At 38.7% G+C, this 15797-nt stretch overlaps 1 protein-coding gene and 1 non-coding gene across 2 annotated transcripts in view; one reads left to right on the top strand and one right to left on the bottom strand.

Moving 5' to 3' along the window:
• Positions 1–226: 226 nt before the first annotated feature.
• METTL25 (methyltransferase like 25) overlaps positions 227–15797 on the top strand; it is an 89838-nt gene continuing 74267 nt past the window's right edge. The window contains exons 1-2 of the mRNA XM_006165268.3: positions 227–485; positions 12679–12843. Of these exons, the coding sequence (XP_006165330.1) occupies positions 227–485; positions 12679–12843 (424 nt within the window). The remainder of the gene's footprint in view (positions 486–12678; positions 12844–15797) is intronic.
• LOC114005471 (small nucleolar RNA SNORA42/SNORA80 family) lies at positions 12921–13057 on the bottom strand. The gene has a single exon (XR_003547324.1). It is a non-coding gene; the product is annotated as a small nucleolar RNA SNORA42/SNORA80 family (small nucleolar RNA).

Raw genomic sequence — 15797 nt, 5'->3', positions numbered from 1 at the left:
ACTCCCAGTCCGCCGCCTCGCCGCTGGCCTAGCCGGCGCCATCACAGACAATTTCGTCGCCAGATAACCAAGACGGACGCCCTCGAAATACGTCACCAAGCCAAAACAATCGATCCCCGACTGGAGTCTGGCTCGGTGTTCTACTTACTCGGCCTGTTCTACTTTTGGCGGCGAGATCGCCTCCCATCCACGTTTGCGCCACCTACAGCCCGGGAGGGTGAGCGTCATGGCGGCTTCTTGCCCTCTCCCCAGGACTCAGGACTTGCCCACGTTGCGTGCGAAGTTGCGGGAACTACTGCGGTTTCTGAGGGAAGCCCTGTCCATTTCCAATGCACATACGGTGGACTTCTACACAGAGTCCGTGTGGGAGGAGCTCGTGGACTTATCCCCCGAGACGGTGCTGGCAACGCTCAGGAGGTCGGCGGCGGAAACCGAGCTCCGGCCTTCGGAGGCGCGCCCCCTGGTGGAAGCAGAGAAGGGATCAGGTGAATGGCAGGTCAGGTGGGGCGGAACGGGAGATGAAGATGGTCCTGGCCTGCGAAGCGTGCCCCCTGGTGGAAGCCGCTGGAACCTGGCGAGCTGTGGGCGGGATCAGGGAGGCGGGGAGCCTCGCCCCTGGAAAAACCTGGTAGGGATCGTATTATCGAGGGCTGGGATGGAACGCCTTTCTGGGATGTCTCTTTTGTCTTTGCGTGTTCGCGTGTTTCCAACAATTTAAGGACAACAAGAGAGAGGTCGGGGCGTTCATTTATTTAGTACTTCAACACTAGTTTTTTGACACGAGGGAAGCTAGGGGAACGGTTTTCCCCTAGAGCTTGCAGATGCAGGTGGAAACACTGCAGAAGTCCACAGTTAACATAATGAAGATCATTTCGGATGGTGCTGATTGCCACAGCAGCAAAGTAGTGGCTTTTTCTTCTAAAATACACGTTGTCTTAGAATTTTAAGCAAGAAACTCCAGAGCCTACAAAAATTAAGGACACATAATACATACTTCAACGTTTTTAAAATGAACTAGTGAATGAACATTCATGGTTTTCACTGCTACCTTCTGGATCCTAGGTACAGTCAAATCTTTTCTGTGTTCTCAGACGGACATCTGTAACTGACTTCTCACATTAACCTTTTGCCCCACTAGTCTATTTTTCAAATAACCTGAGTTATGGTTTCAAATGTAAATTAAAGATTTTCAGTTCCTGCAGCAGCCCCAGCTTGGCACAATCATTTGCCATTTTATGGGTCAAAACCGTTTTTCACAAATCATTAGTGTAGTCATTTCTGTAGATTTCATTTGCCCTGTAATCTTGCCTGATTAGAATCTGAAAGTGTCTTCTCCATAATTCATACACAAAAAAGAAAAATTAGAAATGGGGACCAGAGGTGTCACAATGATAAAAAATAACTTGCTCCATGAGAAAATGTCGCGTGGGAAAGTTCCAGGTTCAAGTCGAGATCTTCCTGAGTTCCCAGTAGCAGCACAGCCTGGCTGTGATCCAGGCTGGTGGAAGGCTGGAGGTGGATTGTGGCATGAAACTTGTTGGGGGTCACTAACTCTGTTTCTCTGGCTCTCTGTGTGTGTTGCGGGATTTGTGGGTGGCCGAGTTTGTGTCCTGCAATCATGAAGAATTAGAAGCACACACAACAGGAGGGAATAGTAAAGCAAAGTTTATTGAGAGAAAGAAAGTTCCTCAGCAGGGAAGGAAGGGTCCCAAATGGGTTATGGAAGGAAGAAAGGAACTGAGGCAGGGGTGTTTACCTAGCAGTCAGAGCAATGGGCTGGCTCTTTCATAAGCAAATGGAGTTCAGAAAATAGTTCCTGCTTAGTCTGGGTGATTTTTTTCCCTATTCTTTGTGGATTCAGTGGACCACATGATCTGCACTTTTTGTTAGAATGTAGTTAGCACATAGAAACTGTTGCCATTAGCTAGAGTTGTTTTGAGCCCTAATGTAGCCAGCTCTTGTTACAACTTAGCCATTGTGACTACGCTGTGTAAAGCTTAAAATAAAATGAAAGCTAGAAAAAATGTTTTAAGTCTCTAAAGTAAAAATGAAATATCTTGAAGACAGTGACATTTTATGGGCATAAACTATGGTTTTGCAGAGAGATTGTTATCAAATGGGGGAGTTGAGCTACATTGTGTAAAATCCTAAATTCTTTGGATCCAGATCTCTATGATTAGAGACCTCTGAAACAGAGAGAGAAAAATCATGAACACTTGTAAAGTAGGAAAAAAGGAAGCTTTAATAGGAAAATGAGGATTTTTGTTAGAAAAGATTGGCAGTTGCCAGAGAAGGCCAACTGAGTAGGGCATGGAGTTAGGTGTCTGTTAGTTTTATTGTGGGAGTTGGTAATGAATATTTAGCAGGGGAGGGTCTTTCATAGTATCTGTCTTTGTTTGACTTTCCAGGCTTTTTCCTCACTGTCCTCACTTACATGCCTCTCTCAGGTGAGGAATGTAATTACCTAATCACACATGCCAGGTGTGGACTCTGAAGGTACGAGAATCCATATTTGGATAATCTGCCCTACTAGTTTATTGCTCCAGTGAGAATTAGGATGTTGACTTAGCACCCCATCCTGGTGTTGGAATGGCAGGAGGGAAGATAACAACCTTCCTGCCCTGGGTGGGAGGAAGGAGTTCTCACTGAGCAGTTTGTTTGAAATTCCTAATAAACCATCATTGATGGAGCCGATACTTTTGCTGTCATCCCAGTCATGTCTGTCTGGCTACCAGTCTGGTTTCAAATCCTGGCTCTGCCGCTTACTAACTATGTTATCTTGGACAATTTGCTTAACACGTTTCTTTTTTTTTTTTTGGAGAGATTTTTTTCCACAGGGCGCATGTGCTTGCCAGACAGAGACATAGAGACAGAAAGCGAGAATCACCCCCCCAGAGGGGATGGCCATGCCACAATCCCTTCTCCTCCATTCTCCTCTCGGGATCTTGGGCATGCACGCACACGCGCCCAGCGTGAGTTTTAAGCCACCGGGTCCGGGACACGAACCGCGGTCGACTACGTGGGAGTCCAGCGACATAGCCATTATGCTAACTGCCAGTTCCCAACAAGTTTCTGTGCCTTAGTTCATCATCTGTAAAATGAGGTAATAGTAGTACCAACTTAAAGAGATGCTATGAAAAGTTAAAGAGGTAATACATAGAAAGGGTTAAAAATAATGCCTAACAAATATCAGTGTTTAATTCATCTTTCATTCTGCTAATGTTTGTTGAGGACCTTCCACCTACCAAGTCCTGTTCTGGGTACGGATTATGATATTGTATGCAACTATTAATAAACCCCTGTTCCCATGCAGCTTCTTCTAAGTAAGGGTGGATATGTTAGTAAATAGTGTAAACCTGGTTAAAACAAAAAATGCAGTAATGATGAGTGGCAGTAAATGCAATGAAGTCAAGACAGGGAGCAGTTTTCTTTTTAGTGAGGGCAGGCACATAGTAAATATTTTATGCTTTAGTGAGGGTGGATACATAGTAAATAGTGTATATTTAATGAGGGTAGACACATAGTAAATATTATATACTTTAGTGAGGATAGATACATAGTAAATAATGTATATTTAGTGGGAGTAGATATCCCAGTAAATAGTGTCTATTTAGTGAGAATAGATACATAGTAAATGGTGTATATTTAGAGAGGATAGATACATAGTAAACCAGTGTATATTTAGCAGGGAGTAGATAAGTAGTAAATAGTGTATATTTAGTGGGGATAGATACATAGTAAGTGGATATTTAGAGAGGATGGATACATGTAAGTAGTGTATACATGGTAACAAATACAATAGTATCAAGAGGCAGTAAATGCAATGAGGATGGTCACCTGCGGGGCAGCTTACTTTGCAGTGAGTCCATATATAGTAAATATACATGGTAGAAAAATAAATAGTATTGAGTGGCAATAAATGCAATAAAGAAAGTCAAGACAGGGAGTAGCTTTTTAGTGAGCCTAGATACATAGTAAATAGTGTATACATAGAAAAAAAACAATATCAAGTGGCAGTAAATGCATTGAAGAATGTCAAGACAGTGAAGTCTTCTCTAACAAGATACAATTTGGGTAGAGGCTTCAAGCAAAAGCCAGTCATACAACTATCTTTGAAGTGGAATGAACCCTGAAGCACGGGTGGTGTATCACAAGCACAGCAGATCAGTCCAGACCAGTCCATGTGAGACTAAGAGGAGGTTTGAAAGGTGGTCAAAAGCAACTTCACGTAGACCTTCCAGGCCCTACTTAGGGCCTGACTTTTACTCAGTGAAGTGTGAAGTTCTTTGAGAATTTCGTGTGGTAATGTGATGTTTCATAGAAGGTATGGTTCTGGCTTTGCGGAGAGTAAAAATTACAGATGGCGTAGGAAGGTAGGTGCAGGGGACTAGCAAGGGGGCTAAAAAATAGTCTCAGGAGACTTCAGTTAATGGCTGCTTGAAGGTAGTTCCTCCTGCAGATAACAGTGATAAAAACTGGCCACAAAGTTCTAAAAAATATCCCGAAGCAGGCAAAAATATGAGAAGAGTTTTCTATTGAAAGACCGCTACTGATGGAAGTTTATGGTTTTCTTGCTTGGGCTGCTCCTAGATCTGCAGTGGATTGATTACCTTATCCTGACCACCTCAAGGTTGCCATGGCAAGTTTAGAGGTCAGAGCAGATGGAAATGTAAGGCATCCATTCTGAAAACAGGAGAGCCATAAAAGGGTCGAGACCTAAGATCTGAGAATAAACTCTTGATTGAATCCCTGATTGATCTCTTACATGCATGTGCCTGGGAGTCCCAGAGAGCCCAACGTGCACACCTGCAAAACAAGGAATGCAGTGCACCTTGGAGGACAGAGCTTCTCCTAGCAAGATTTACGTGTTTGGTACACCTTCATCAGAGTGTGTTCACCAATGTGGTGATGTTAAACACCTTATTAAATTTATGTTTCAAAGAGAAAATCTTAGAGCTGACAGAACAACTGGAAATTCAGGCAGGGGAACCCCTGAATTTGTAGACAAGCGAAACCAGAGAGGAAGAATCTCAAAATTTGACCATAAAATCTACCCAAGTCTTTGTCTGACTACTGAACTCCATGGCTCAGGGAGTACTCTCCAGGGGCAGACTCGTGAAGGAGCAACTCAGCAGAGAACTCAGCTGCTACACAGTGAAGGGGGGCTAGTTTTCACAGTCTGAGTCCAAGCAAGTTAATTTTCTACCTAAACAATAAATTCTTGGGAAAACAAAATAGATTCACTATAATAATCTACCATTGTGATTTTCAACCCCAAACTACTAGATATACAAAAAAAAATAGGAAACTGTGACTCACATTCAGAAAACTGATTCCAAGTGGGTCATGATACTACATTTAGGTAGTTATATTCAACAATGTAAAGAAAAGTGGAACTCATATTCAGAGGATTAAAAATGATTCTGTAGAGGCTGATCCTTATTGAGAGAAATGTTGGCTTTACGTAGGTAGCTATTATAAATACTGAGTTCAAAAAACTGAAAGGAAATAGACTCCAAGAATTAAAGAAAAATATGCTAATGAATAATTATACTATATGTTTTTTAATGAAAAAATTGCAGTCATTGCTACAGTTATATTAATATAGGTAAAATTAACTACAGAAACAAAGCCACTGGTGGTACCATTGAAATATATGACTGTATAATGAGTGACTTAAAATGATGATAAATCAGTTTCTGTGGGTCAGGAATTGAGAGCCTCTTAATTGACTGGATATGACTTGGGATTTCAAGAGGCTGGGATCCAGAGCATGGCCTGTGGTGTCATCAGAGAGGCTTCACTGAGGCTGACGATTTGCCTCCAGGTTATTTTTCACACAGGTGTTTGGTTGATGCTGGCTGTTGGCATGAGGCTTCAGTTTCTTGCCCTGTGACCTTCATGGAGCTGCTTACACGTGATTATGGAGTTCTCATGATCACAGACCTTGTCCGATACAGGCGAGCTGGGAAATTTTTTACATTCAGTAGGAAAACTGTAGCCTACCTATTAGTGGCAGGCCGGCTCCAAAAGTGTTGACCTGTCACAGCTGGTTGGTTGGATTTTGCTTTTTACTCTTTCTTTCTCCCTTTTTAAAAAGTAAGGATAATATTACCTATTTTGCAGGGCAGATTTATAGTTAGAAACCAAAGATGACATATATAGCATCTAGCATAGAACCGAGAATGTGAGGGATCTTTAAACCTTATAAAAAATGTCTATTATGAAAAAAAAAAAAACTGTGCATGGATTTCATCTATTTTTGCACTAAAATATACCTGTAGTTGAATTCCATTATTCTGTGAACTTTCTGAGTCCCTTCACCTAGCTTGGGTTCAACATTATGGCTAATAACTGGTGGTGATGGTGTGCTTGATTAGTGGTGTAACTACAGCTTTCCTTGGGAGAAATAAGTTGTCAAGAACTCCTGGAAGTGCATGTTCTTTAACAACCTATATTCTATGCCATATGGATAAATATGCTATGGTCATCGTCCATTGGCTTGTTAGTACTGCAACTAGACTACAAGCATCCTTGAAAGCAAAGGTATACTCTTTGTCTTTTTCACCATTATTTTCTTAGCACTGTTCTTTGCACTGTACGCAGTGTTTGACATATAGATGAATACGTAAATGAGTCTTTTTTTACTTTTTTAAATAATTGTTTTAAGAGGTAAATAAAAATGATATATATTCGTTATGTACAGCGTGATGTTTAAAAGATTCCTGATGAATGAAGTACAGATCTGTAAAGAGTGAAGGTAATCTGCTCAGTGTGGTACTATGCTCAACCTCTGTTATTTCTGGAGCGATCTCTATGTCATTTATTATCGTTGTTTATGTGTGACGTGACCCACCTAATAGAGTTTTCAATTGATTTGAAAAGACAAAAATAAGTAAAATTATTCTTTCTCTGTGTAGAAATGTCCTTCACTCAGTACATTGCAGATGACAGTAAGAGACCCTGAGAATTTAAAGATAAAACTAGGATAATACCTCGGCCAGCCCGGTGCATGGTGGTTAATGTGGCTGGATTCCATATGGCCAATTTAACTATTCCAGTCTTGGACCCAGATGCTTGAAAAACACACCACGCATGTGTGTGTGCCCCAACATCCTGGGAGGAGGATTTCAAGAATTTCAGTTTGCCCTCTAGCAAACTAAAAAGAAAAAGAAAGAATTCAGGAAAGTATTACTTCAGGTTAACATTTCTGAAAGTCAGTACACGGTAGAGGTGAGATTAACCATCTGCAGAAAGAAACCCACTAAAAATAGTTTTTCATTGTTTTGCTGATAAGACAAGTGAGACTTGTGTATTGCATTTTAGAGTTTAGATTTTGTTATGACCCCTTCAAGGAATCAGGCTGTGTCCTTGTAAGGGCTGCATGTATATACATCGGTAACATCCTCAACTGAATTATCTGTGGGTCTTCAGAAATTAACTGGTTTTCATGAAATCAAGAATATTGTCTAAATTAATATTAGACTTAACATTTTAAGAAAGATTTATATAGCAAGGCAACGTAACTAGCTATTTAGCTTCCTTGAAGATTTCTTTAAGACTATCAGGCCCAGCCTGGTGGCACAGTTGGGGGCAGACACTTATTGAGGATTGCACTGTGGGAGGTTTATTGATAAGAAAATAAAATCAGCTATGAAGTTAATGCAGTAGCAGGTTTGAACCATAGCAGGGATGAGGGAGGAGGTATTCAAATGAAAACTATGTTTACATCAGGACTGATGGGGGCTGGAGGTATGTGCTAAGTGCACAAGAAGCATTTAAGACAACATAAGGGTTTTCAACTTTGGCACTGAGTGAGTGATAACGCTATTAATAATAATAAACAAGACAGGGTATAGGAGAAGGAAACATTTGGGGAGCATGAGAATGTTTTGAACTTTTGAATTGAAGACATCTGTAGGACATTCACATAGAAATGCAATATAAAATATTTCTCTGTCTGGGCCAGCACTGTGACAGAGCAGTAATACGCTGCTCAGAAGAAGCTGGGTGTTGCATGGTGAACACTGTACAAATCCCTGGGCCAGTCAACCTGAAACATGCCAGGCACAAGTACAAGTGCCCCTGATCAGTGGGCTGGTGAACTGGAGGAAGATCAGTCTGATGTGACCAGACCCCAGACCCCAGGGTACGTGGTGCACCCAGGCGGTGCACGCACGCGCTCTCTCATGTATACACATCCTGTATAATGACTAAAGGCAGGGGGATAGAATGTAGTTTCCTGAGACTACTCTCCACTCTCCAGTTTCATACCTGCTAGAGATTAGCCTTAGGAATCCGGTTTTTGAACGCATGTGTTTCTGTCTTTGTGAAGGTTATTATTAAGAGAGCACTGTTGATTTCTGTTTGACATCTGGACCATAGGACAATTTTGAGCTATGTGGCAATGACAACTGTGACCTTTTCCCCAGCCCTTGTAACACAGTTACAAACTTTAGCATGTAATTCTATGTTATCTTATATCACATTCTACGTGTTCTAAATCACTTTTGTCTCACCCTAGACTGGAGACATTTAGGCTGAGATGAAATTTTATGCTTCTCTAACAGGCTCAGCGGTGCTACTGAAGTCCTCATGGTGGCCTCAGTGATTACTGCCACCCCAGAGTGTTAGGAGAATTCATTTCTCCCTGTGTAGCTGGTGATGCTACAATAGTAAGTGTGTTAAGGGATTGCTGTCATTCATGCATGCATTCATTCATTCATGAGTTCCTGCATTCGTGCTGTGTACAAAGTATCGTCGCTTTCCAACTGGACATGAAACATTAGTGTTGTTCTGTTTTTAGAAATAGATACCATCATAAAATGTGATGAAAATACTTTATTGTCTTTTTCAGAGATCAACCTATTATTTTACATGAAAAAGTGACTTGATTCCCTTTTCAGAGATGTGTAATTATTTTATATAAAAATTTTGCGTTTTGATTTTTTTTAAAACTTAAGATTACTTCTGGTGGAGAGGGAGGTGTTGGGAGAGTGAAGACAGTAGAAGAATGAAAAAAGACAGAGCGAGTGAGAATTATCTTAACATATTGCCATGTATTGCTCTCTCCCAGAGGACATTTTTACTAGACTGGATGCTGTCAATCAGGCCTGACTGTTGCTTTTCTCTGCCCCTGACTTGCCTGATTACCTTGGTTGTCCACTGTGCTCACTAATGTGCCATGCACATGGAATGCGGGAATGAAGAGCAGGGTCTTAGTCAGACTGCTTTGGTTTACATGCCCTGCCATTCGGTGTTTGTGCGAACTTGGTTATATCATATGATCCCTAAGTCTCTCTTTGTTCTTCTCTAAAGGGGGAAAGAGCACTGTGTAGCTAGATTATAAAACTGTCACATGAAAGCAAGCGGAAGTGTTTAGCATAGGTCTTGGTATATATTGGGTTGTCGGAAAAGTCATGCCATAGTTTTCTGTTTTTCTATGCAGAAGTGTGTCATGACTTTGCAAACAACCGAATAGTAAGAGGAGTATATTGGGTTGTCGGAAAAGTCATGCCATAGTTTTCTATGTTTTTCTATGTAGAAGTGTGTCATGACTTTGCAAACAACCCAATAGTAGGAGTCTTCAAAAAGTTCCTGGAAAATGCATACTATGAAAAAACTCTACATGGTCTTTAAAACAGTTTCGCAGCAAGGTTAGCAAATACTTTAATAACTTTTTCCCATGGACCATGCAACACGTTCTTGTACATATGCAGTAAATGTTGATAAGAAGGAGTGATACATTATTGTAAACCCTGACATACTCTGTGTTTCTTTCAAGTGCTATATGACATTAAAGTAAAATACATGTATTTTGAAATTTTACTTTTATTTATTATTTGTAATATTTACAGTCATGTATTTTTATTTTATTTTTAGTTACTAAATTTCATTGTACATTTGTCTGCCTTGAGATGGTCATCCTCTGTGTATATGACTTTTCTATTTTGCACATGAATGTCTACTGTGGGAAAAACAAAAACAAAAATAAGTTTACAGATATTCTAATGTCGTATTTCTAGTAAATAGCCTCCCATGCCTTTTTCTTCCACTCCTCCCCTCTTGCCTAGTGAACCTGCCTTCTCAGAACCTATCTTCTCCAAAACAGCTCTGTGGGATAGAGATATAGGCTGCACAAAAAAGAAAAGTAAAGGAGACAAGTAAAACATATAATAAAGCAGAACAAAAACCTTAAAAAAAAGTAAAGCATATAATACAGCAAAATAGGAACTTCCAGTAGAGGGAGATAGAGGCAAAATAATCAAGGCATATCCTATGCAAGTGCAATGGCAGAAAATTTAAAAACTAAGTTTTTCCTGTCTTAAACATCTGGCTGAGAACTAACTAAATATAGGTAACACTGTGGTTCCTGTTTCGTTAGTTGGGTAGCCCAAACTGATTAAGCAAGTACTTCGGGAAGCACTGTGAGGACCCTTCACGCTGTTACTGTTGCACCGTGACTTCCCACACAGTTTTAGAGATGGCAGTAAAGACAAGGTGAACATCTCTCACTCCAAATCTCTAAAAATACCAATCGTGGGAATTACAGGCTGGGTCACTAGAAAAGAAAGAAAGAACATCAAGGATATTTATCTCATTCCAACAGATTTTTTTTTTTTTCATGGAGTTCTAGACTATTTGAGTTCATTGCAGTTAGTCCTAAGTGACATAAATGGTTGGACTGAATCAGAACTGTCCTTTTTGAAAACATTAAAAAGCATTGTAAATTATACCACCACATTTTGAAATCGCTGGGATGCCTTTCATTGAAAGCAAATTAACATTTAATTCAGGTTGGATTGGAATTTTTTTTTCCCAGTTATTTTCAGTAGGGTAGTTAAGTTGATTCGAACCTTCACTTTTCCAACAGAAACATCACATTTCTTTCTGTTGGCAACATTGTCCAATAACTGACTATTATAATGGCCCCTCTGCACTGTGAGATTTAATACTCTTATTCTATCACACTCTAAGAAATTACTGCCCTGGAGCCTGGGGATGTTGAGACTGCGTTTAAACCTGAGAGTCTCACGTAATAGTTGACTGAGTTTTCCCTTCTGTAACATGCCGAAGTATTTTGATGTGGATTCTATTTTTTTTGGCTGCAATTAATAAATTCAGCTTGTGAAATATCCAAAGAACTTTATGTAATACACAAAATGTATCTACTTTACATAGATTCACTACAGTAATTTGATCATTTTTTATTTAGTTAAATTAGAAATGGAAGTGATAGTCTCTGCTGATTTTATTCGTGTTAGTGAATTTGGTAAATATTACCACCACCAACTTAATAGATATTAGTTTTCAAAAGATGTTAGTTTAAATCATGTAACTCTTGGTTAGAATTGTACGAACCTTCATCAGTTTTCTTTTCTGTACGCTTTGTCACATAGCATGATAATTCCTTTGTGTGTAAGCTGATTTTTATCATTTCATTACAAATTATGAAGGAGCTGCTTTGCCACGGAAGACTTCACAGCACATAGTTTGCTTTTTTTTGGTAGAACTAAATTTTCTCACTGCATTGTGTTATACTTTCATAAGGTGAACATTTTATATACTTCATTTAACCACTAGATGTGGGGTTTTTGAATTAATAATTCTCAGTGCACAGCCTTAATTGGACTTCTTTATCCAAAGAGCTTAGCTACTACAGACAAATTAAATTGTCTTTTTAAAATCTCTTGTAAAGAAATGAATATGCCTTTAAAATAGCCATAGAAAAATGAGATTGAGCAAATCTACCACTGTGCTGTGTATCTATCAGAATACACAAGGTTATGCTATAGTAATACGCCTAAAAACTTAGTGACTGAGATTTATTTTAGTTACTTAGGGACTCAGACTGAAGGAGGCTCCATTTTGATACATGCTGTGTGATTTCCCAGCTGGGAAAAAGGAGTAGTGAGTTCTCTAATAAGTCTTAAAACTTCTGCCTGAAAATAGGATAGTTCATCTTGACAAGATGTAACCACATCGGAATTCAGCAGGGTGTCTGATCCTCGCACAGAGAGGGGCACTAGCTGTTTGTCAACAGTATGACAGTTTACTACACTGTTGTAAACTTATGAATAGTAACAGTTAGTGCACCAATCTTACAGACTGTCCAATTTAAAACTGACTATGGGAAGTAAATGACCTGCTTCATCAGCCATAACCTGATTTGCTTTAGAAAACATGTTGACAGTGCATAGAACACATTCACGTACACAACTCTCAGAATTCTGTGTAGTCCCAATGAGTTAGGCACTGTTTTCAGTAACATTTGTATCACTGGGGCTCTTACATTGTTCTACTTGCAGTGTGGACAAGGAGTAACTGTGTTACATACATTGACCCCCTTTAAATACACAGGTGTAGGTCAGCCAGGGCAGTTCATAAATTTAATAATAACCTTACTTTTTAGATGTTCATCTTTTTCTTCTTTTTGGCTTTTAGGACCAAAAAACCCCACATTTTAATAAAAATCTAGATCCTTCCAATAACTAGTATCTTTCATAAATATAAGTGGAACCATTGAACATATGTCAACGTTTACATCAAAATGAAAATGTCGTAATTCATTATAGAAAGTATTATTCATTTATTGTTTTTCATCTCATACAAATCCGCTATTCATTATTTAATTATAAATTGTTGTTTTTTTCTATCCTGGTTTTGTTTTTGTTTTAGGCATTACTGATTTCCCCAAAATATTTTGTGAAACTTCTCAGAAGCTGGTGAATGTGGAAGCCTTTGCTCAGGCTGCAAAATATTATTCTGTACAGAATTTGGGAGTATGTACTCCTTTTGAACAGTTGCTTGCAGCCCTTCAAGGAAACCAAAAGCAGAGAACTGGTATGTTCGTTTGTGTGTATGTATGTTTAGAAGCAATATACTATTCATGTAAATATCTTGCCAACAATTTTTTTTCATTCTGTGTAACCCCCTTCATTGCTCACAGCTCACAGGTAAGGAGGCTGGACAATGACTTGAGACTACAGTTTACTCTGGAATAGGCATACCATGAGAGACTCACAGGGCAAGACCTGTCATAAATATGTTACCATGCTCACTTCCCAACATATTAATTTATTGTTAGACTTTATATCATAAGTCCTAGTAAATTAGCTTGTTTTCAGAAGAATAGGTTTTCTCTTGTACTATATCAAACAGAACAACTTATAGATCTCCCCATTCTCTCACTTCAGCACTGTTACTTCCGATAGTTCCTATCTCACAAACACGGGTTGCGGTGGGGTACCACAAATTTCTAAATCCTTCCCTGCCCTTGTAGTGAGCTAATGTTCTCTATGACCGGTTCTTTGGGAAGAGTGTGAGAAGACAAAAAGTGCAGGTAGGGATATGGGAGGAGAAATCTGAGTGTTAGAAAGTGAGGGTGGTATAAACAGAAAAATACATAGTAACATGGTAGGTTAAATCTCAAATCATATCAATAATTGCATGAACTACTGGCTGTAATACATCTAATAAAAAACGAGAGATCAGAAGACTACAGTAAAATAAATAAATAAAAAGTGGTCCTCAATGCTGAGATAAGGAGCCAGCTTTACTACCACTAATAATGTACCTAGTCTTTTTTTTTTTGAGAGGTTTTTTGCTATAGGGCGCGTGCACTCACCAGACAGAGAGACAGAGAGACAGAAAGCGAGAAATCACCCCCCAGGGGGGATGGTCACGCCACAATCCCTTCTCCTCCATTCTCCTCTTGGGATCTTGGGCATGCACGCACACGCACCCAGCGTGAGTTTTAAGCAACTGGGTCTGGGATGCGAACCGCGGTCGACTACATGGGAGTCCAGCAACATAGCCATTACACTAACTGCTGGTTCCCAAACCTAGTCATTTTATTAATTCATTAATAATAAAATAATGAATCTGGGGCCTGCAGGTAGCATGGTGGTAAAGGCATTGGACACTCCCACATGACTGACCATCGTTTGAATCCTGGGCCTGGTGGCCTGCTTTCTCACTGTGTGTCTCTCTGTGTTCAAATTTTTTTAAAAAATGAATGAATAAATTAAATCAAATTAAATAATTCTTTTAAAAATAAATAAAATAATGGGGAACCATAAAGAAAGAAAGAAAGAAAGAAAGAAAGAAAGAAAGAAAGAATCTCAGATCTTTATCATTGGCTAAGCTCTTTCATATCTGTTATTTTGTTTGGTCCTCACTTTCAATTTTTGAGTTCCAAACCTAAAGAAAATGTGAATTCTGTATACTTTTCATGTAAATTTATAATTTATTAACATTTTGCCACACTTGTTATACTTTTCCTCTATATATCCACATATACTTATTTTTTCTGAATCTTTTAAACATAAGTTATAGATATCACATTTGACCCTCAGATACTTGAGCATGTATCTTATAAGAACAAGGATATTTTCCTATGTAGTCCATAGTGCATTGCACACTCAGAAATTTATTTAACTTTGCTATATAATATTATCTAAGAGTCTATATTGAAATTTCTCTTATTTTTTCAAAAATACTCCTTATAGTTTTTATTATTATTGTTATTATTATTGTGATTATTATTCAGAAGTCAGTCCAAGCTCATGCGTAATATTTTATTGTTACGTTTTTAACTCTTCAATATGGAAAAATTCCTTACCCTTTTTTTGTTTACCCTGACACTTTTTGAAGTACAAGGACACTTCCAAAAGTTTGTGGAAAAATAAAATTAAAGTAGAGTTTATTTGGTGTAAAAATTTTTGAAATTTGTGCTTAAGTTTTTCATAATATATATTTTCTGTAAAGTCTTTAGAGACCCCTTGTATATAGGACAGGTTCATTTGATGAATTCCCCATGATTAGATTCAGGCTAGGCATTTGGGACAGAATACAAGTAAAAGGATCCCTTTTCCATGTGTCACTTCAAGAGACTAATATAATTTGTCCTATTATTAATGATACTATTCATTTTCATGGTAAAGGTGGAACCACAGAAATTCTCCATTGTAAAGGGGCACTTTGCCTTTGAATCCAGTTCTTTCATTATTATTTTTATTTCTTTTTTTATCTCTCTAATCATTTATCTCCAATCATTTTAAACAAAATGTTTTATAGTGTATCCTCTGGAGCAGAAGAAGGGGCTGTTTGGTGAAGCATGGCTGTTAATATGGGTGTTCTGGCTACAAATGAGTTTATTGGCAGTGTTGCTGTGGGACTATAGTCTACAGGCGCCCGAAGTGCCTAGGTGCACAAGGACTATTCCGGCTGTTGCTGCTATCAGTATACCTCTGAATTCAGGATAACATCCTTAGCCATTCCCTTAATTTATAGTTTAAAGGTTGCATTTTAGCTTTTCATCTTAATTCCCCACTGCCTGCTTCCCATATGATTAATGATGTTGATCTCCTCGTCACATACTGTTTTCCCATTTTAATATACTCTATCATGTGTAGGACAAAGTGTGTACTGTAAGGCCCTATCCTGTAGATTGCGTTATTGTGATGAAAATGTCCGTAACTGTGCTAGTCCATAGATTAGAAACTAGCCACATGTAGCTGTAGAGTAGTTCAAATATGGCTAGTGTAGTTAGAAAGTTAATTAGGGATTTTGTCACTCGTGGTTAGTAACTACTATATTATATATTGTGTTGCTGGGAAAGTCATGGCACATTTTTGCATTGGAAAACAAAGAAAAAACATCATGACTTTTTTAACAAACTAATCATATTTCATATTGATAGTGAAATGACTGTTCAGGACTTTTGCCCATTTTTCTTTTCTTTTTTTTTTTTTTTTTTTTTTTTTTAAGTTTTTTTTTTTGTTTTTTTATACGTT

The sequence above is a fragment of the Tupaia chinensis genome, unplaced genomic scaffold, assembly GCF_000334495.1.
Source record: "Tupaia chinensis unplaced genomic scaffold, TupChi_1.0 Scaffold143850_1, whole genome shotgun sequence".
Taxonomy (NCBI): domain Eukaryota; kingdom Metazoa; phylum Chordata; class Mammalia; order Scandentia; family Tupaiidae; genus Tupaia; species Tupaia belangeri.
Note: the sequence above shows the minus strand (reverse complement) of the source record. Positions and strands in the feature narration are given on the sequence as shown.